The sequence below is a fragment of the Papio anubis genome, chromosome 4 (assembly GCF_008728515.1).
Source record: "Papio anubis isolate 15944 chromosome 4, Panubis1.0, whole genome shotgun sequence".
Lineage (NCBI taxonomy): Eukaryota > Metazoa > Chordata > Mammalia > Primates > Cercopithecidae > Papio > Papio anubis.
This window is the reverse complement of record NC_044979.1, coordinates 149,483,216-149,504,052: the sequence shown is the minus strand read 5'-3', so window position 1 is coordinate 149,504,052 and position 20,837 is coordinate 149,483,216. Positions and strand designations below refer to the sequence as shown.

Genomic DNA, 20,837 nt, shown 5'->3' with positions numbered 1-20,837 from the left:
TGAAGGCTGTTGTTCAGATTCTTTTGTCCCACGGGGTGTTCCCTTGATGTAGTACTCTCCCCCTTTTCCTATGGATGAGGCTTCCTGAGAGCGATCTGTAATGATTGTTACCTCTCTTCTACAGCTAGCCACCCAACAAGTCTACCAGGCTCCAGACTGGTACTAAGGGTTGTCTGCACAGAGTCGTGTGATGTTAACTGTCTGTGGGCCTTTCAACTGTGGATACCAGCACAGTATTTGGGTTGTCTCCTGTTTACTGAAGGAGGAATCCACTTCCTTCAGGGGGTCTGTGAGTCCTCCCAGGTTTCCTGAGTTATTTCTGCAATCGTTCTGAAGCAAAAATTCATGACGTGAGTGTCCACACACTCCTTTGTCTGCTCGAGTTGGAGCTGCAACCTGGTCCTGCCTCCCGTCTGCCATGATGCCCCGGAAATGTCTAGCACTTTTTAAGTTGGTTGCTATGAGTAACCAGAGACCTTTCTCCCAGTGATATTCCCTCCTGAGTTCCCTCTTCTTATCCTCTATATTCATTTTCTATTGCTGTGTAACACATTACCTCAAACTCAGAGGCATGAAACAACACAAATGTATTGTTAGCTCAGTTTCTATAGGTCATAATTGTGGGCATGGCTCAGTTGAATTCTAAGCAAGCAGTGATCTCAACGGAGGCTCACGGTTCTCTTCTGAGTTCACTGGCTGTTGGCAGAATTCAGTTCCTTGTGGTTGTAGGACTGAGGACCCCATTTTCTTGCTGGATGTCAACTGGAGGCCATTCTCAGCCTCTAGATTCCACCAGCCAGAGCCCTCTCTACAATACAGCAGTTTGCTCTTTCAGGATGAGCAGGAAAAAGCTCACTCAGGCTTTAATCTTTATTTTAAGGGATCCTACCTGATTTGTCACACCCACCAAGATAATCTCCCTTTCAGTTAATTCAAAATCAAATAACTCAGTACCCTAATTGGATCTGCAAAGTCCCCCCTATCATATAAGGGTAACATAATCATGAGTGTGAAATCCATCATTTTCATAATCCTGCTCACACTCAAGGAGAGGGGTCGGTTACAATGGCACAAACAAAAGGTTTTGTGCTAAAAGAATTCATAGATGTTAAATTATTCCTTTCTAGTATCACAAAGTGCGAAAAGTCAAAGGACATAAAGTATGAATGTTCTATATTGTTAACACTAAACCAATGTTAACTAATAATTATGATATACTATGGAGTATTTATATTATTATTTAACATTTAAAGTCTTCAGCCCTTCTCTTGATCCCTTCCATGCTATTAAATCAGAGTAAGCTCAACTGGAGAATAAAAAATGCACTGTTCCCCATACTAAGCTCCTTAGTTATGTATATGAATGATCTGATGTCTAAGTTCAAGTCTTGGGGAAAGGATGCCCATAACCTAGTAACCATTGTGGGAGAGAGCAGTAGAAGGAAATAAACACAACACAGTTTGACTCAGGATAGCCTTTCAACTTCCCTACAATACCATGCCAGGGTACCACTGCTGCTGCTGCCTGAGGTGAGTTTTTGTGGAGCTCTTATAGGACACAAGAGGAATTCCCCAGTTACCCATGAAAATTGAAATACTATTATTTCCATCAAGGGTCTCATCCAAAATGAAATTGAGTCTTTGCTTGATGACCTGTGGGCTTTCCTGGAATGTGCAGGTATATACCTGTAAAGGCTAAAGTTGCAAATTTACAAGTTTCAAGGATAATAGGAAGGATGCAGTAAAGGGTTTTTTCCATGCCTAGCAACTTTCTAGAGCTTCAGGAGAACTTCTCAGTCTCCCTAGCTGATACCATCCAACCTATGATTTGATTCCCTTTTGTTAAAGGCAGAAAGACCCAGTCTAACAGTTCACAAGACTAAACAGACAGATGATCACAAGGTAGACCAGATATTTCAGTCATGGTGAATTATACCATTACAAATAAAATTTGTTTTTTAGATGGAAGAACACACATTCCCAGAGCAGCAAGAAAAAAGTATTTTTAGTAGCAGGCTTGATGCTTTGTTTGAGGGTAGACACTTAAAAGGGGCTAAAATATTAGAATCTGTAAAGTCCTCTCTGAGGCAGAAAGTTTTAAGTCTCAAAGGAGGAACTATAACTCTTGAACATAGACATCATATTTGCATAGAAATAAATTTTCTTTACAAAGAAACATCCCCATGAGGTTTTCTACCCTTGCCAATAACTGACAGCCTATAGTTAATTATGGTCTTAGATGTGAGTAAAGAAAAACACCAATTGGTTTGTCCATACTAATATGATTCATTCACACTTCAGTCTAAACTTTGCTGTGAGCTCAATCTAAGTGCTATCTCTTCTTAATAAGAGGAGAGCATGAATACCTTAAAAGGAATTAAGTAGCATAATTTATCCTTAGTGTACACATACTTTTATGTGAATTCTGCAAAATTTCTTTATTTTAGGTGGATGAAATTCTTGAAATGGGTTTATTTTATACCGTAGATAAATTCTTCAGATACACTAGAAATACATAGAGTAACAGACTTCTCTTTCATCTCCTTCCCCAGCTGGGGGAGCACTTCCAGGAATGATAATTTGAGCTTTGTTACATATATATTACTTTGATAGTATAAATAAAAAGAGCATCATTTTTTAGTTCAGATAACTTGGACTTGAGTTCTGGTTCTGCCATTAACTTCCTGCAAGCTCTTCAGAAGTCATTTAATATCTCTGTTCCTTTTTCTGTAATATTTAAATTAATAATGATGATACTCCCTTTATGTATCTAAGAGGTGTGTTGTGAGCAAAAATAACTTAGAGTAGGCAAAAGTGTTTTGTAAATTACACTGCGCTCTACAGTTATAAGTTGATAAATTGATACAATAGCAGAAACAGAAACATGTCATCAAACTATGTGAGAGCTTTTTGTCAAGAATGTTGAAGTTTTCTTCATTGTAACTAGTACATAACTTCTTTGAATTTTTTTTTAAGATGGGATCTCACTGTGTTGCCCAGGCTGGAGTGCAGTGACATGATTACAGCTCACTGTAGCCTTGAACTCCTCCCACCTCAATCTACAGATACATGCTACCATGCCAAGCTAATTAAAAGAAAAAAAAACTGTGGAGATAGGATCTCACTTTGTCACCCAAGCTAGTCTCAAACTCCTGGCCTCAAGCAATCCTCCCACCTTGGCCTCCCAAAGTGCTGGGATTATAAGCATGACCCACCATGCCACCAGCCTGAACTTTTGAAAGAAGTGAATGTTTAGATTTGTTTCTGTTATATCTGAACCGCTTTAGCATAATGTCCTCATTATCCTAGTTTTCTATGATTTCATTCTTTCTACCAATTTTTATAGCACTATAGTTCTCTGAAACTTCATGTTTATGGATTTCTTCATCCTTAGAAAGGAGACATCATAGACATTATCTGCAAAACACCAATGGGGATGTGGACGGGAATGTTGAACAATAAAGTGGGAAACTTCAAATTCATTTATGTGGATGTCATCTCAGAAGAGGAAGCAGCCCCCAAGAAAATAAAGGCAAACCGAAGGAGTAACAATGAAAAATCCAAGACTCTGCAGGAGTTCCTAGAGAGGATTCATCTTCAGGTGAGCAAATCTATGTCCTGTTTGCTTTTGGCGGCATGTAAATGGAAAAATTGAAGGGAGTGGATCAGTATTTGTGTTGCGTTGCTTAAAAACACAAGACTTAGAAGCAAAGGAAAGCCTGTTTTCCTAGAAGAGCTCTTATTTCTCCTTTATGACATTTTTTTATGCAAGGACAAGTCTTGATCTAATATCCCTTGGACTATACCTTAATAGTATTTAGCAGTGACAATAGAGATGAACGTTGAGAAAATGTAATGAACAATGAAAAATATCTAGGAGAATAAAAGGCCCTAATAAAATGTCTAAATGAGAATGGTAAAGAGAATATAAGGAATAAAGTAAGTCTAAAAAAGTGAAAGGAAAAATGAAAACAGAAATGTATTTTCTACAAAGCAGAGGTCAAAATCAAGTTGAGAGAAGATAACTGAATGTAATTATTTTAAAAATAATTTGAGGGAAACGGTGATCATCAAGCCCCATAATGATTGTGTTAAGGAAACTGTGTTGTCTGTATTTATAACCCAATTATTATTTTCTTGTTATATTACCAAATATCTTTTGAAATATCTACCTTATTAAATGGTGTGTACATATAATACATCTAGTATCAATCAATTTACAGTTTTGCAATCCATTTCTAAAATTAACTGAGAAGTACTTTGATAGTTTTCAAAATTCATCAAGACAATAGTCAATTACACTTTTCTTAATTGTTTTTTTCTGAATTATCTAGTTATGTTCCTGTCTGTACACACAGTATCTAAGCCTTCTTATATTACTATTGGTGCACCTCAAATGGGATATTCCTATGAGAATGTACGGGTTAGCGCCTTGCCTCTGCATCTTGTTTGTTCTGTGACCTGTGAGAAAACCAAAGTCTAAGAGACTGAAATGACTTCCCCAAGAACCCGCAGTTAAATGGTTATATGTCAGAACAGGAATTTGTGTTTCTTTATTCTAATTCAGTGCTAAGAATATACTTTTCTAAAGAAAGAATTGTCACTCTTCTTGCTTTTCTTCCCTTTTTTTTTTTTTTTTTTTTGTTAAAAAGGGCTAGTCATAAGTTCTTCCTGATTACTTAAAACTTTTAGACTTCCTCTTATTCTATTTTAGTAATTAAAATAAGGATATTGAAATTAGATCAAGTAAAATGAGGGAGGAATCTGAGGAAGTTGAAAAAGCACTCAACTTCATTTAATATTTTTATTTTGTTCGAGAGGATAGAAGTTTCAAAATAGGCCGATTGCGTTGGCTCACGCCTGTAATCCCAGCACTTTGGGAGGCCTAGGCGGGCGGATCACGAGGTCAGGAGATCGAGACCATCCTGGCTAACACGGTGAAACCCCATCTCTACTAAAAATACAAAAAATTAGCCGGGCGTGGTGGCGGTGCCTGTAGTCCCAGCTACTCGGAGGCTGAGGCAGGAGAATGGCGTGAACCCGGAGGCGGAGCTTGCAGTGAGCCGAGATCGCACCACTGCACTCCAGCCTGGGCGACAAAGTGAGACTCCGTCTCAAAAAAAAAAGAAGTTTCAAAATAACATGCAGACTTTGAAATCAGAAACCTATGAATTTTAAACTAATATATATTGATTCAAATGATGAACAAAATATACATGCTGAGAAAACAATTCTTGCCCCAACTACAGTGCTTCTATGCTTAGTAAAAGTTTTCAATTAAGTAGAAAGTCTTGAATTCCTTTGGTTTATATAATGCCTTTCAACCAAAATGCTACACCCACTTTTTTGTACAGAATTACATCTGTTTCAAACTCATTTTTTAACCTACCCCAAGAACATTTTGAGAGCAGATGCTTTTGCAATCATGAAAACAAGAAGAGATGTAGATTCTGAAATATAACTGTAGCATGCTACTCTGCTAGAGGCATTTTATTGACAGACTTAAAGCAATGCTCGTTCTGCCAATTCAGTTAGTTGAGAAGTGAAAAATTTCCAAATGGGATGCATGATCCAACTATTTAATGGATCCGTGATTTGGAATTGTATAGCTTAAGGTAATTAATTCCTCTTTACATTTGGCCTTCCGAAAGGCGAGAATGATGACACAACACAACCATTGAAGAGCCCTGGAGTTCATATGTCAAAAACGAATACAAGTGAAGTTAAGCGAAAGTTGTATTGGCACCTTTGGTTCCTATATGCATCGCTATACTTTCTTTAAATCTACAGAGAACTAGAAATAAAATATTTGAATCTAATTTGCATTATATTTTTTGTCCCACAGGAATATACCTCAACACTTTTGCTCAATGGTTATGAGACTCTAGAAGATTTAAAGGATATAAAAGAGAGTCACCTCATTGAATTAAATATTGAAAACCCAGACGACAGAAGAAGGTTACTATCAGCCGCTGAAAACTTCCTCGAAGAAGAAAGTAAGTGTGCACACCTACTCTTCTCCCCAGCTGATAATCACAGTTTAATGTAAATAGTATAATCATGAGAAACAAAGCCCCCGTTTTATTTACTGAGATCATGAAAGCATGCTTTCCCATAAAATGAGTATTTCCATGTAAGTTTGAAAACAATAACTATGGTCAAATATATAATTAGGAAAAGGAACTTATTTCCTTATTGGACTCAAGAAATGAAAGGACTTTTCTGGCTACCTCATTTCCATTCTGCAAAGGTATTAATTTACATGCAAGTGGATGCCTGCATTCCCAAAGACTGAGGGAGTTAGAGACAAGTATTTAGTAACAGCATAAGCCATTAGTGAGAAATGTCACACATGGCTTCTGTAAAACAGCACAGAGCATGGCTTTAAGATAATGAGCCTTCATGCCACACAGGAAAATTCATTTCATTACCACATAGTCACATCTTGTACATGTTTATAGTACTCTTTCAAAATGTTCTAATAGCTTGCAAAAATATATCGCACTCACTTTTATTGTATGAGATGGTTCTCTGTATTTGTAAGTATTAACTGAAGATGAAATGATCATGGAGATTTACAGAACACTGTCTACACCAACCAGGCTTGTAAAGATAGAATAGCTTTCATTTTTTATAATTATCCATCCAGATTGCCTTTCCTGCCAAATCTGGTCAGGTCCCCAAACACTGAGCTTAGGGTGTGCCAGACTCTGCAAGGAGTATTTTGTGAGCAACCAAATGGGGAAAGTCTAACTTTAAAGATGAAAAGGAACTTAGATGATCAAATCCAGCCTTCTCTATCAAAAAATACTACTACTAGAAATAATTATTAGTATTAATATTATTAGTTTTTGAGATGGTGTCTAAATCCACTGTCCAGGTTGGAGTGCAGTGGCACGATCTCGGCTCATTACAACCTCCGCCTCCAGGGTTCAAGCGATTCTCATGCCTCAGCCTCCAAGTAGCTGAGATTATAGGCATGCCACCACACCCGGCTAATTTTTGTATTTTTAGTGAAGATGGGGTTTCACCATATTGGCCAGCCTGGTCTCGAACTTTTGACCTCAAGTGATCCTCCCACTTAGGCCTCCCACAGTGCTGGCTTTACAAGCATGAGCCACCACACCCAGCAGTAAAAATAATACTAGAAATTATTAACTACATTTTTTAAAACATGTGTGCTCTGAGCAAGACTCTGGGCCAGGGTCTTTCCTGATTATTCTCTTGAGTACTTACCCCAGATCTTTGAGTTAGACGGTACCGCCCTCATTTTTATGATGAGAAATTGAGACAGTAAGTAACTTGTCTAAAAACACTCCCTTAGTGAAGTGTAGAGTTGGGATTCCAACCCAGTGTATGTGCTGCTATGTTATACTTTCTAACACTACACGTAACAGCCCAGATGGAGAGTAAGGAGGGAGGAAAGCGTTATTTAGGGACCAGGCCTCCTGATTGTCCTTTTGTGGGCTATTCTATACTGTTTCTCATAAGTCCCACAAAATTGAGGCAGAGCACATGTTTCATGTTTCCTATACACTGGCTTTTTATCTAGTGAAAAGTAGTTTACTTTTTAAGAAATTGTTTTTTACTTTATTCTTATCATCCTTTTCCAAGAGCTTTCACAGACATGACTAATTTGACATCAGCAGGACTGATTTCATCATCAGGCTTAGGTTATTACATGCTTTCTTTGAAGTGTGGGGCTAGGAGATGGAAAAGAGAGGGAGATGCGGTCACAGAGGCAGACAAAGTTCAAACTTCAGAAAGTAGCCAATTTAATCAATATTTCAAGTCAAGACAAAACTGATCAGTATAAACAGATATAGTAAGTTCTTTCAGGTAAAGGAGTCAGTTTCCTTCACATCTTGTCATTTCAAGACATAGATCCTCACTAAACAATGTTTGGCCTAGAAATAGATTCTATAGAGTTTTATTATGGACAATGTCCAGTGTCATCGCCAATATTCTCCAAGATAATTTGGCCATGAAGTACAGGGAGGAGAAGAGTATTTTTTGAATGGTTGTAAATAATTGCTTTTCTTCCATAATAGCACACATCTAGGTATTTTACCCAATTTACAGATGAGGAAAAAATTGGGAGTTGAATTTCAAAGAAGTCAAACAGCTAGATGAGTGCAGAGATGGAGACTGAATCAAAGGGAGTCTGCTATAAACTCCTCCACATGTGCAAATTGGCCAATAGGAAAGCAATGAATATTTGAAAATTGAAGTTTTCTGCTACTTCACCAATTGTCTCTAGGGCTTTAGTTCAGTTTTCTATATCAGAAAGTGAAAGATGAGAGGCTACCATGGCTGCCTGTCAACAGGGTTTGTGGAGAGAAGGGGCTGGGAACCTGGGCAAGCAGCACTTTCAGCAATGATCAGCGTCCCCAGGGACCCATAGAGGGAAGATGGGTTCAGTGCCAAAGGCTTGCATCCCTTAATTTTTTCATTCCACCTCACTCATCACCTGTCTCCTTTCTATGCTAACAAAAGAGCAATTATTCATAGACGGTAAAATTATTTATAGAGCTGGTGTAATTAAAAAAAAAAAAAAGAAACACCTGACACAAAATTCTTCCGTTGCAAGATGAGAAGATGAAAATCCAGTAGCTAAGTGGCTTTTTCAAGCTCACGAATCCCTAATTCAGTCTCTTACATCTATTAGAAACATGTTCTGCCCATATCCTGGTCTCTGAAAACAAAACATAGTGTCTCCAAAGCATTAAATGGTTTTTGATATTTGATATATATTTGATATAAAAAGGACATGTCCCAGAAGTTATTTCCCTGCATAAAACTTTAGAAAATGATACTTGAAGGTCACTAGAAGTTGATTACTTAATGACAGCCCGTAAGGTACAAACATACACACAGCCAAATTCTGGGAGATGAAAAATGGAAAAAAAAATACAGATTCAACCAGTGCTTCTTGTCAACACACTACCCTGAGATTTTTCTTATTTTAATCTTACGGTTTAGAGTAGTATTAGAATATACATGTCAAAAAGATGCATATTGCATGTTAGGCTATTCTGACTGAAAGCTATTTATCTTATATGAAACTGCTTTGCTCAAGAAATAAAGAAGAATGACTTCCATTTGTTGATAAGATGGTGAGTTCTGATGATTTGGCACCATGCTGGCTGCATGCTTATTTTTATCTATTTTCTACTCTGTGAATCATATCTCCTACAACCATGCTAAAGATTAAACGCACAACCTTCCTGTACCTTGAATGATAAAGACCTTGAGTATATGGTTATATAAAACTGAGACAGTTAAAAACAAATGCATGTCACGTTAAAGGTTAAAAATAGTTTGCTTTTTTTTTTTTTAAGAGTAGGGCATGTAAATTTTCTAAGATATTATGGATGCATTTTATTTTGATCAGTGAATGATGTCAGTTTGAGGAATTGCAATAAATTCCTAGTTTGGTGTTTCATTATTTGTTAAATTGAGAACATAAAAGGATCTGCTTTGCTAATCATTCAATATAAAAGTTGAGCGAAATGGCCACATATCATGAGGATAAGAGCTAAAATTTTGAGATAATGTAGAAAAGACAACAAGTCCTATGTGAGACTTAAATATATCTAGAAAGACCAAGAAGATGGGGTACAAAACATGGGGGAAAAACAAAAAAACAACAAACAAACAAACAAAAAAAAACAGACTTCTAATATTTAAAGCAAGCATTTTTCCTTTTCTCGTCTTAGCCCAAGATAGATAGCATTGTACCCACTTTGACCTTGAAAATGTAAACTGGATTATACTTTTTTTTTTGTATTATACTTTAAGTTCTGGGATACCTGTGCAGAACGTGGAAGTTTGTTACACAGGTATACACATGCCATGGTGGTTTGCTGCACCCATCAACCCTTCATCTACATTAGGTATTCCTCCTAATGCTATCCCTGCTCTAGCCCCCCAGCCCCTGACAAGTCATGGTGTGTGATGTTTCCCTCCTTGTGTCCATATGTTCTCATTGTTCAACTCCCACTTATGAGTGAGAACATATGGTGTCTGATTTTCTGTTCCTGTGTTAGTTTGCTGAGAATGATGGTTTTCAGCTTCATCCATGTCCCTGCAAAGGATATGCACTCTTCCTTTTTAATGGCTGCATAGTATTCCATGGTGCATATGTGCCAGATTTTCTTTATCCAGTCTGTCATTGATGGGCATTTGGTTTTCTGTTCCTGTGTTAGTTTGCTGAGAATGATGGTTTTCAGCTTCATCCATGTCCCTGCAAAGGACATGCACTCTTTCTTTTTAATGGCTGCATAGTATTCCATGGTGCATATGTGCCAGATTTTCTTTATCCAGTCTGTCATTGATGGGCATTTGGATTGATACCAAATATTTGCTATTGTGAACAGTGCTGCAATAAACATACGTGTGCATGTGTCTTTATAGTAGAACGATTTATAATCCTTTGGGTATATACCCAGTAATGGGATTGCTGGGTCAAATGGTATTTCTGGTGCTAGATCCCTGAGGAATTGCCACACTATCTTCCACAATGGTTGAAGTAATTTATACTCCCACTAAGAGTGTAAAAGCATTCCTATTTCTCCACATCCTCTCCAGCATTTGTTGTTTCCTGACTTTTTAATGATCACCATTCTAACAGGTGTGAGATGGTATCTAGGTCACTGTTTGGCGGGAAGTAAAGATGCTTCTCCAACAAGCTGATACAAGGGCTGGCATGTGGTGTTAGCACTGATCACAGGATTACCTCTGGAGGAGGATAACTACCCCTGGGGTTCTGCAGTCCCAGCAAGACCAGCATAGATATTTGGAACTTGCTCCTGCGTTGCATTAGAACTGAGAGGAATTAGGTCATCGGTTCCCTCAACTGGGAATCTAGATAAGGTTATAAGAAGAAGAAAAACTGGGGTGAGATGCACCTCTTGAAGGGACAAGAGAGCAGGATCTGTTTACTTTGTGCATATTTGGGTTTTTCTATTTGTCATCTGAATTTAAAAATGTTTCATTTACTTTGGGAGTAAATATTCCCAAATAAAAAAGAGAACAGAGAATGTGTGGGGTGTGTGTGTGTGTGTGTGTGTGTGTGTGTGTTGTTCCATAAACACAATCTTCAAAGCCCCTTTGTCTTACTCTGAAGTGCCTCTTTAGAATAATAAGATGGTTTACTGTTGTTTATAGTAAACATCTTTTCTTTATTCTGCACTTGTTCCTCATTTTCCACATTTAGAAGCACTTCGATGTGTCTTAAAATTGTGTCTATGAGAATGTGTACTATTGTCCTTGGGGAAAATGGGTGATGGAAATACCTTGTTTGCTCTAGATTACAGGGATAATTAAATTTAAAATTGAAAAAAAAATGTAACAGAATAAGCAAACTTTACAGAATCTATATACAATGCATTTGAGGTACCTGCAAGCTCTGGTTGCAGTGCCAAATGAGGAGGAAGGGGAAAGGGTGGGTTGTGTGCCAGAACTTTGATACCAGCTGTGGTCACAGCAGCCCCTCATTGCTCAAGCATCCCCAGTTGTGCCTTCCTGCCTGCCTGCCTGCCTGCCCAAATCGATGCAGGGCAAATGGCGGGCCGCAGCCAGGAGCCTGGAACACGAGCTGTCAGCAGGGGAGATTTGTAGTTATGCCAAGCAGCAGTCCAGCAGTTGGCCTAACAGTATGCCAGCATAGCCTGGTGCCCTAGCCCCTGACATGTGTACCTGGAGTTTCCAACCCACTTGCCATATGATTTGCATCTAGATTCAAGAAATATACAGCTTTGAAGAAAAGCTATGCTACCTGTCCACAGAGAGTCGAGAAAGCATGCAGGCATTTTACTTGTATGTATTTAATATCTACAGTCATAGTTGTTCGCCCTCATGCAATTTAATTTCTTCAGATTTCTTTTTAATTTTACCTCTAAACTTTCATTTATGATGGATGCCGTATTCTACATCACACAAAAAAACTATAAAATAAAGCCTAAGGATTCTCACTTTTCTATCAGAAAATTTCCAATGAAAAGTGTTCACAGATTTTTCACTTTAGTCACATAAGTACCTCTCTAATGCCTGTATGTATAGAGCACTCCTATACCTGTGTTTATATTGCATTGTGATTGTATACTACACATAGCATTGTAATGATTACCCTGGCCAAACAAGACCGAATCTTCTATTACCATGTGCTTTCCCCAAGCCCCTAGTCCTGTGATTTGCATTAGTGGATGGTTAACAAATGCACGTAAAATGGGTAAATGATGAATGAAGAGGTCAAAAGATCCCCAAATAGTTAAGTCAGTCTTCTATTATTATAAAGATAAAGTTGCCTGCAATCCCACCTCACACATACAGGTATTTGTAATAAGCAGATCGGTATTCGGGTATGTTGTCAAGATTTAGTTTATGAATATGCTAACCATGCATGTGTGCATGCGTGTGTGCAAGAGTGTAAATAAGTGCATTTTTGGAAGGTAATAACGTAAAACACAATCAAAGTTTAAAATATGCACACTTTCGTATCCAGAAATTCCAGTTCTAAGTATTTGTTCTACTAAAGTCAAGATACAAACGCATAAAAATACTAGCTAAAAATCTAGTAGTTTTGGGTAAAAACTAAAAACAATAGGGACTTCCATCAATAATTAACCTGTTAAATAAATTAAGATATACCCAAACAATAAAGTAGTTTTGAAGGTGCTATGTTAGGAAAATGATACAGCATGCTGTTTACTGATACTAAAGTTTTTCAAAAACATGTTAAATGTGAAAGCAAATTGTAGACCAAAAATATGCAGAGTAATCCTATTTTTGTCAAAAGTAATAATTTTAGACATAATGAAATTAGATTAGTTTTTTACCATATCTATCTGGGGAAGGCAAAATTTTATCTCTACCCTCTTAGACTTTTTACAACAGCTGAAAATTAAATTGACATAAGACAGACCAACAGGAGAAAAATCACACAAATTTATTTAACACAAATTTCATGTGGCAAGGGAGCTGTCATAGGAAATGAAGACCCAAAGATGCAGTTAGAGTTGAACACTTGTATCCTGAAGTAGAAAAAGAGTAACAAGTTGTGAAAATGTGACAAGTCACAGAAGCTTGAAATAGGCTAGCTAATTGGGTGGAGTGGTAGAAAGATAAGGGCTTGTCTAACATTGCTTGTTTGTACAGATTTCCCTCTGCCTCAACTTCCTGTCCCCGAGGATAGGAATGATACTTTCCTTTTGGTAGAGGGAAAGTGGCTTTCACATGGAAATGTCATCTGCCTTTAAGTAGCAGAAGGAAAGTCAGACTGGGCATGGTGGCTCACGCCTGTAATCCCAGAACTCTGGGAGGCTGAGGCAGGAGGATTGCTTGAGCCCAAGAGTTCAAGACCAGTCTGGGCAACCTAGCCAGACCCTATTTCTCTCTCTCTTAAAAATAAAAAAAAAAAAAAGGAAAGTCAGAGTGATATTCTTGCACCTGCTCTCTTCAAGTGTCTTCAACTCAAAATAGTCAATATGCCAGAGCAGCGTATTTTGGGGTAATATGTTCTTAACTCCTTCATCAAGTAAATGGGTTTAATTAACCTGTAAGAAATATGAACTTGACTTTCCAAGGCCCCTAATTAAATAATGTGTGACAGTTTTAAATGTTATTTGGTCATTACCAAAATAGTCAGTACAATATGACAACTTTAACTGAGGAGGATAAATACAGCCCTCCGTAGGGTGTGTGGTTGGGGAGAGGAGCAGTCTAAAGAGATTGCCCAGGTAGGTGCTGAGTTATGGTGATCTTGAGTGAGTATGCCTCTGCCCCTGCTGAAGTACCTAGCACAGTGGAAGTGGAGACTGCCCTGGCTGAGAGCGAAAAGATCTATTTCCAGGTACACATCTCGTTAGAAGCTAGGCTCCAAAAAGAGATAGGCAAGAGCAGGGGAAGTCATTTCAACTCCATATCCTCTCATGGCCTCAGGGGAACAGAAGCAATGGATTGTTTTCCTATGAATGGAATCCTATTTTTCATTTGTTGTTGTGTTTCCAAAAGGTGGGTTAGTATTCAAGTGAAATGAACACCAGATAGTCACTGTTATTAGGAGAATTAAAGTGTTCAGGTAACTTAAGAATGTGCTTTAGATGAAATGAAAAATAACTGAGAGACATGCCATGTTGTCCACTAAATTTTCCTCCATGGATAATGTGGACAAATAAATATAGCCATAGTTACCTGAACAGTAGCTGGCTTTTCATTTGAGTGACTCCAGTGAGGTTAAAACATGAGGTTGAGGTTTTCAGTCATCCTGAGATGTGTGTCCCTGGGATTTCCCTCTTTGGAGATGGCCCCAGGATAGAGAAAAACAGGAAGATGATTGATGGAGCTCAGAGGTATTCTCATTTGAATTTTAACAAAATTCCTGTTTTGCTCTTCTTTAGTTCTAATTTTCTTTAATTCATCTAAATATCATTGTGTTTATTAAAAAATTATTTATTGAGAAATTCCTTTAGCCAGGAATTTTCCTATGCCCTCAAGATGGCATAATTTTATAGTACTTGGCTCAAAGAAAGAGAGGTTTCAAAACTAAGGCAAGCAAAATGGTAAAGACAAAGTCTGGATGATTTGGGCAAAGAAATCTGGGAGTCAAGCAAAATTTAGTTTTCATAAAAGTTGAATCTTTAACTTTTTAATATGTAAAGGTGGGGCAGATTTCTCTTCTTAGAATAGAATTTTTTCCCAGAATAAGGATCCAGTTTTATTTCCTTAAAACTGTCTTCACTTTTAGTATAATTGAGATTGCCTTTCTTAATTAATTAAATGTCACAACTCCAATATAATTATTTTGTGAATAATTATATTAGCTGTCTTCTGTTTTCATCACCAGGCCATGCTTTTTTTTTTCAACATTGACACCTATCTTAAAATGTTTTTTCATGGGCTTTTTACAATTCTGTAACAATTTTGGTAGGAAATAAATTATTTTAATATGCAAATTAGCTCTCCATGATAAAATATTTCCTAAATAATGTTTTAATATTATCATTTTATTTTTATTACATAGAGTAGAGAATTATACAGCTTTCTGGAGTTCCTATTATGCCTGCTGTCAACTGGCAGCAATAAGAAAGACCCTTTTTCAAATTATTTAATAATGCTTCAGTGTATTCTAATTTAGATATGTTTGGCCTTTAAGATATTTACAAACCATTTGGGGGCTTTATTGAAAAATTATACCATTTTAATTCTTTCATTAAAAAGCAATGTGGATGACCTTAGAAATAGAGAGGAAATTAACAAATTTGAACACTTTTGTTTGTAAATTGTATGCATATGTGTATGTTTTTATATAATTTTAATAATAGAATACATGAATTATGTATACTTTTTTAAACCTAGCATATTATCCGAAACGGTTTAGTATAAAAAGATGCACTGAAACATCTTATGGGAAGTCCGTAATTTTGTAGGCAAACCTGTTTCTTATTCCAATGTGTTACTTGCCTGGTTAGCCCAGATGATTGAACCATGGGACAAAACTGATGAAGGTTATGGTTTCAATTTCTGGGTAGACCAGTTAGCTTTACTCTGTTTCATGGCCACATGAAGGGACTAAATGACTTAGAAAGAAAATGTGGATGCATTAGTATGAGCTCATCTCCTCTGCAGGAAAAACATGCCTATAGCACAAGACCTAGGTTTGCGCCAATCCCTGTCATTAGTGTCAGGATGAAAAGAAACAAGAAGAGGAAAATCTCGATCCTCCAAATACAAAAGTGAATGCAATATAGCTTTCATCTCCGTAATATAACATAATGACCTGCCTTTTTATAGTTACAGTTGAGGGGTTCCAGCTGATCACCTGCCTGAAATTATTGCAAGCCTGGTGGGAAGCATCTGAGGAGGCACAGTCATGTTTTCATTTCACTAGGAAATCATTTAGCAAATTACTGCTGTTCTGTAAATTACTGTGCTGCATAACTTTCATACTGAGAAACTATTTTCTTTTTCCATAAAAATTGCAGATGAAAGGTTTCTACAATAAATGACCTGTGTTTAAAACAAAATCATTCCTAGAATTTAGAGAATGTGATATAGCATTTCTCGTGTGGAAATAAAAACAAATACATTCTTATTACTAATATTACACAATGACATATTCTCTGGTAAAGACAGTTTTTAATTTATTTACTTTGTTCCCCATTGAGGTGAATGCACAGAGGCTTCTGGGGGTGAAATAACAAGCTAAATACTTTTTTTTTAAAAAAAAGGAGAAGGACTAATTTTGGAAATTATAGTTCTTAAAGACTCTGTTTCATATCCTGAAGAGAGTCCCACAATTGGTAATCAGCCTAAATAGAAGAGAGTATTGGGAACAAACAGTTTTTATTATGCCAAGTCTTGTTTAGGATATCAATGTGAAGGGAAGTAGATCAGTTCTTTTAATTTTGCATTGAGGTAATATTGGCCCAAACATAATCTGGGGAAATGTGGCCTTATCCCCACAATCATTATGACTAAGAGGTTCACACTCCAAATAGGATGATCACTGCTGATGTGGCAGAATGCATACAAAACGACTCATTCCTCTGGCCTTTTCTAGAAACACTTGGATAATGGAACACAGAGCTGGCTCATTTCATTTCGGTGGCAATAAGATAGAAAAGCAGAGGCAGGATAGAAAGCAATTCTTCAGAGAATGAGGTCCCATTTTAGTGCTGCCTTTTCATAAAAAAAGGGCTTAGAAAGAAGAATGAATGACTGATACTCAGAAAGACTAGTGAATCATAAGTAAACCCTCCCAAACTTAGACATTGTTATGAATAATGAACACAAAATGCTTCCATGGTAGCTAAAATTTAAAAATAACAATCACGATAGGTGCATATTAAAATTGTCATCTTATACCTAGAACTAGTTATAATATCATTAGACAAATACCTGATATTTGAATCTATAGTTAAATGAAGTTGTAGGGCAAAAGATTCAGAAGAATGGCATGAATATGATTTCACTGTTGCAAATACAAGCCCTAAGGAAAAGGTTAAAAGAACTTTTATGACTCATTCTGAAGATGAGTAGACTAAGAAGCAATTTTTATGATTTTCTTCCAGCCTTTCTCAACTAGTCTTCTTCGAAACTACAGAACTTAGAACATATTTTAACTAATTTTAACTTTTCAATTTCTCCCATGGATGGTGCATAACTAGTACCATTCTATAAATATTAAAGAGAAGTTAATTCATTAATACAAGGGTAACTTACAGCACAATTCTCATTTGTAATGGAAGTTGATGGCAATCGGACACACAGTGGATCGCAAACTAGTGTTAGCAAAACATATGGAAACTGGAAAATGCATTTTAAAGCAAGGTATATACATATATATATATATAAAAATACATAAGATAAAGAGTAGATTTCCTAGACATAAATTAATTAGCATTATAATAGCCTATTGAAGAAAATTGTACATTTTCCTTCTTTGAAGGATTTTGAGGTTTGGATTTACTTTATTCTCACTGGAATGGGATGAAGTGCAAAGCCTCTGTAGGCAGAGTTCTTTTCCCAACCTTAAATGTGTGTTTGGCTCTTTCAACAAGGAGCTATTCAAATACCTACTGTGGTGAAGCCCCAATGTTATAAGGGGAAAGAGGAAGATACGGTACTGCAGTTAAGAGGCAGTACCTGAGACCTATTTCTTCTCTGAGGAGCTCAGCTTCACATGGACAGAGAGAAAGCTGACGCTAAAGGAATCGAGAAGAGTAACATTTGAACCTCAGCTGCTTAGGGGTTCTTCCAAAATATATTTTGTTATATCCTTAATATTCATCTTTTTCTAAAAGATAATGCCTGTTGAATATAGAACACTGCTTTAAGAATGCAGAAGTATCAATCTGAAAATAAATGATTATTATTCAGGACTACAGACAAAGATACGGAAGACTAAATATTCATAAGGTAGATTCAGTGGAAATTTTGGTGTTTTACTTTCTAAAAGCAACCTGGTTTCTTATATCTATTTTGTGATACATGCAAACATAGGAAAACCCTGGATATTTAAAGTTTTATTAGTTAACTTCCAAATAATTGAAGTCCTACTGTACATTCTTACTCATAGTGATAATGTATTAATTAACATGAATCTAAAATTCTTCACAAAGATCACTATTGACTTGGATTGTGCATTTAAACTATAAGTGCCTTTTTGTAATGATACTTTAAGGAGTATTTGGACAAGGCATCTGTCATACTGTGGATACAATCTGCTTTCTCTGGCAGCTTATTATTAATGTAAAATGAGAGTCCATATTGATCTTTGCTTATGCAGGAAATGCACATGAATTCCATGAAACTGCAAGTGAAGAGTGAGGGGCAAATTTTGGCTTCTAATAAAACAGTAGCTTGAATATTTGAGTACAAATCTCTCTTTTGAAATAAACAAAGATATCTTTTACTTGCAGAACTTTCCATTGTAATGAAGTCATGGCTAGAACAGTAAAAATAGGATAATACTTGAAAGTGAATGAGTACATGAATAAGATTTTGTGTTGCTTTACCTAACTCCTGCCCTCTTTTCCATTTACAGTTATTCAAGAGCAAGAAAATGAACCTGTGCCCCTATCCTTGAGCTCAGACATCTCCTTAAATAAGTCACAGTTAGATGACTGCCCAAGGGACTCTGGTTGTTATATCTCATCAGGAAATTCAGATAATGGCAAAGAGGATCTGGAGTCTGAAAATTTGTCTGACATGGTACATAAGATTACTATCACAGAGCCAAGTGACTGAACACACACTCTCAACTATATATCTACAGATGCATTCCGTTTTAACTCTTCTTGAGCTAAAACATCAAATAGGAGAGGAAGATAAATATTTGTAAATAAAACCTAGGATTTAAATGTTTTAATCTGAGTAATTGTACATAAAATTTTGTATCACTAACGTTCCAAATTATTGTCAATAAAATACATATTTATTATTTTAAATGCTATGTGTTAATATTTCACTTGCCTGTATTAGAAAGGCATAATGTAAGACTTTGGTACGTGTGACATATGCTTCATTTGACTTTCTTTTACAAGTACAATGTCTGCAAAAAACAAAGTAACCTTTTTTCCTACCTGCCAGTTTTGAATTTGTATATGTTATTGAACAAATAGTAATAGAGGATTCACTGTTGAAACAAGTTGTCCGAGCAATGCCATATTCATTTTTACACTTATTGGGAAAGTGTGAGTTAATATCGGACACATTTTATCCTGATCCACAGTGGAGTTTCAGTAATTATATTTTGTTGACTTCATTTTGTTTTCTAGTATAAAAGTATAGATAATGTGTTGTCACTTCTGATTTAGTGAAACCAATTGTAATAATTGTACAGATGTTTTGTCTTTAAGTGTAAATATTTTAAAATTTGACATAACCTAATGTTAATAATAAAAAGAACTATTTGCATATTGCATTTTCCAGAGTAGTGTTACTTGGGGGTTTTAATATTGGACTTTAGAGAAAATATGTCCTCCCAGACACCCCTTACTTTTTGTAATATAAGTGCATCCCATAGCAATAATCTCAACCTCCTCAACTTCATCTGTCCCCTGAACCCCAGTGATGTTTATCTGACTCACTTGATACCCCCAGGAAACTTCAATTCCACATAACCAAACCATCGATTTTCTCTACAAATTTGTTTCTGCTTTTTTATTGCCAACTCCTCTTCACTGCTACTAACACGCAGCCAGTCATCAAAGCAGAAAATCATTTCTTGCTTCATCTCACATATGTCCTCCTCATACAAATTCAATAAGTAATCAAGCCCTATGGATCCTACCTCTAAAAATGCTTTCATATTCATGGCGTTCTATCCATTTCCATGGTGGTTGTCTTGCTTTGGATCCTCATGATCTCATGCACGGAATATGGCAGTAACTTTCCAACTGACCCCCTACCTTCTCATCCATCCTCCACACAGCCTCTGGATAAATCTTTCTAACCCATGAATCAAATCAGGTACTCTTCTGCTTGAAAGTTTTGGATTGCTTTTCATTGTCTTTAGTATAATATCCAAATTTTCTTCCAGGTTGCATAAGGTATTCCCCAATTGCTTTGTACCTACAGTATGAATTGTAACTACCCCCTCACCACCACTACCACACACACACACCTCTCAATCTACACTCCAGTCATAACAATCGACTTGCAATTTTCTTCCCTTTGTGACTTTTCATATTTATTTGCCTGGAGTGTCTCCTGCTATTTTCCACATTAGGAAGTCTCCCTCTTTTCTCCATCCTGAAGGTCACTTACTCTGTGAAGCCTTCCACAATTCCCTTTGGTGCCCTCTTCTTTGTGTTTCCATTCCACTTGTAAATTGTGGGTCATAGCACTTGTCATATTATGCTGTATATATTTGTATGACAATTGCCCTTCCGTAAGACTGTGACCTCCTTGTGACAGAGATTATTTTGTTTAGCCTTTTTAATCACCGGTGCCTAACATAATACCTGGCACACAGTGGGCACTGAGGAAATATTTGCTAGAAGGCATTGAATATGATGATTATTCCCATATAACAGATTCCATCTTCCTATTTAAATTGATCCATTCGAACTTTAGGTAAGTACCTTCCAATGTGACCTATTTTTTTTTTTAACAAATAAAACATAATACCTTAGGAAAAAACAGGAAACACACAGTGTTATTTCAAATGCTGGAGGATATTACACTGTTAATGTCTGGCATATTTTCCCAGACCCCTGAGATTTAACTGCATGTGCAGTGCCCAGGTGAGGCTAATGCGCCTATCTGCCTCTATTCTTCCCGCTTCACAGCATGAAATGGGGTTTCAGTTTCAGTTTTCCGAGGTGCTGCCTC

At 36.7% G+C, this 20,837-nt stretch overlaps 1 protein-coding gene across 3 annotated transcripts in view; it reads left to right on the top strand.

Moving 5' to 3' along the window:
• LOC101023944 (SAM domain-containing protein SAMSN-1) overlaps positions 1–19,425 on the top strand; it is a 133,426-nt gene extending 114,001 nt beyond the window's left edge. For 2 of the 3 annotated variants that reach the window (XM_031665671.1, XM_009202443.3), the window contains exons 6-8: positions 3,394–3,600; positions 5,845–5,995; positions 18,547–19,425. In XM_031665671.1, coding sequence (XP_031521531.1) covers positions 3,394–3,600; positions 5,845–5,995; positions 18,547–18,749 — 561 coding nt within the window. In that variant the 3' untranslated portion in view covers positions 18,750–19,425. Of the gene's footprint in view, positions 1–3,393; positions 3,601–5,844; positions 5,996–9,078; positions 9,116–18,546 lie in introns of all 3 variants that reach the window. The other variant, XM_031665669.1, reaches the window with a different exon arrangement.
• Positions 19,426–20,837: the final 1,412 nt, after the last annotated feature.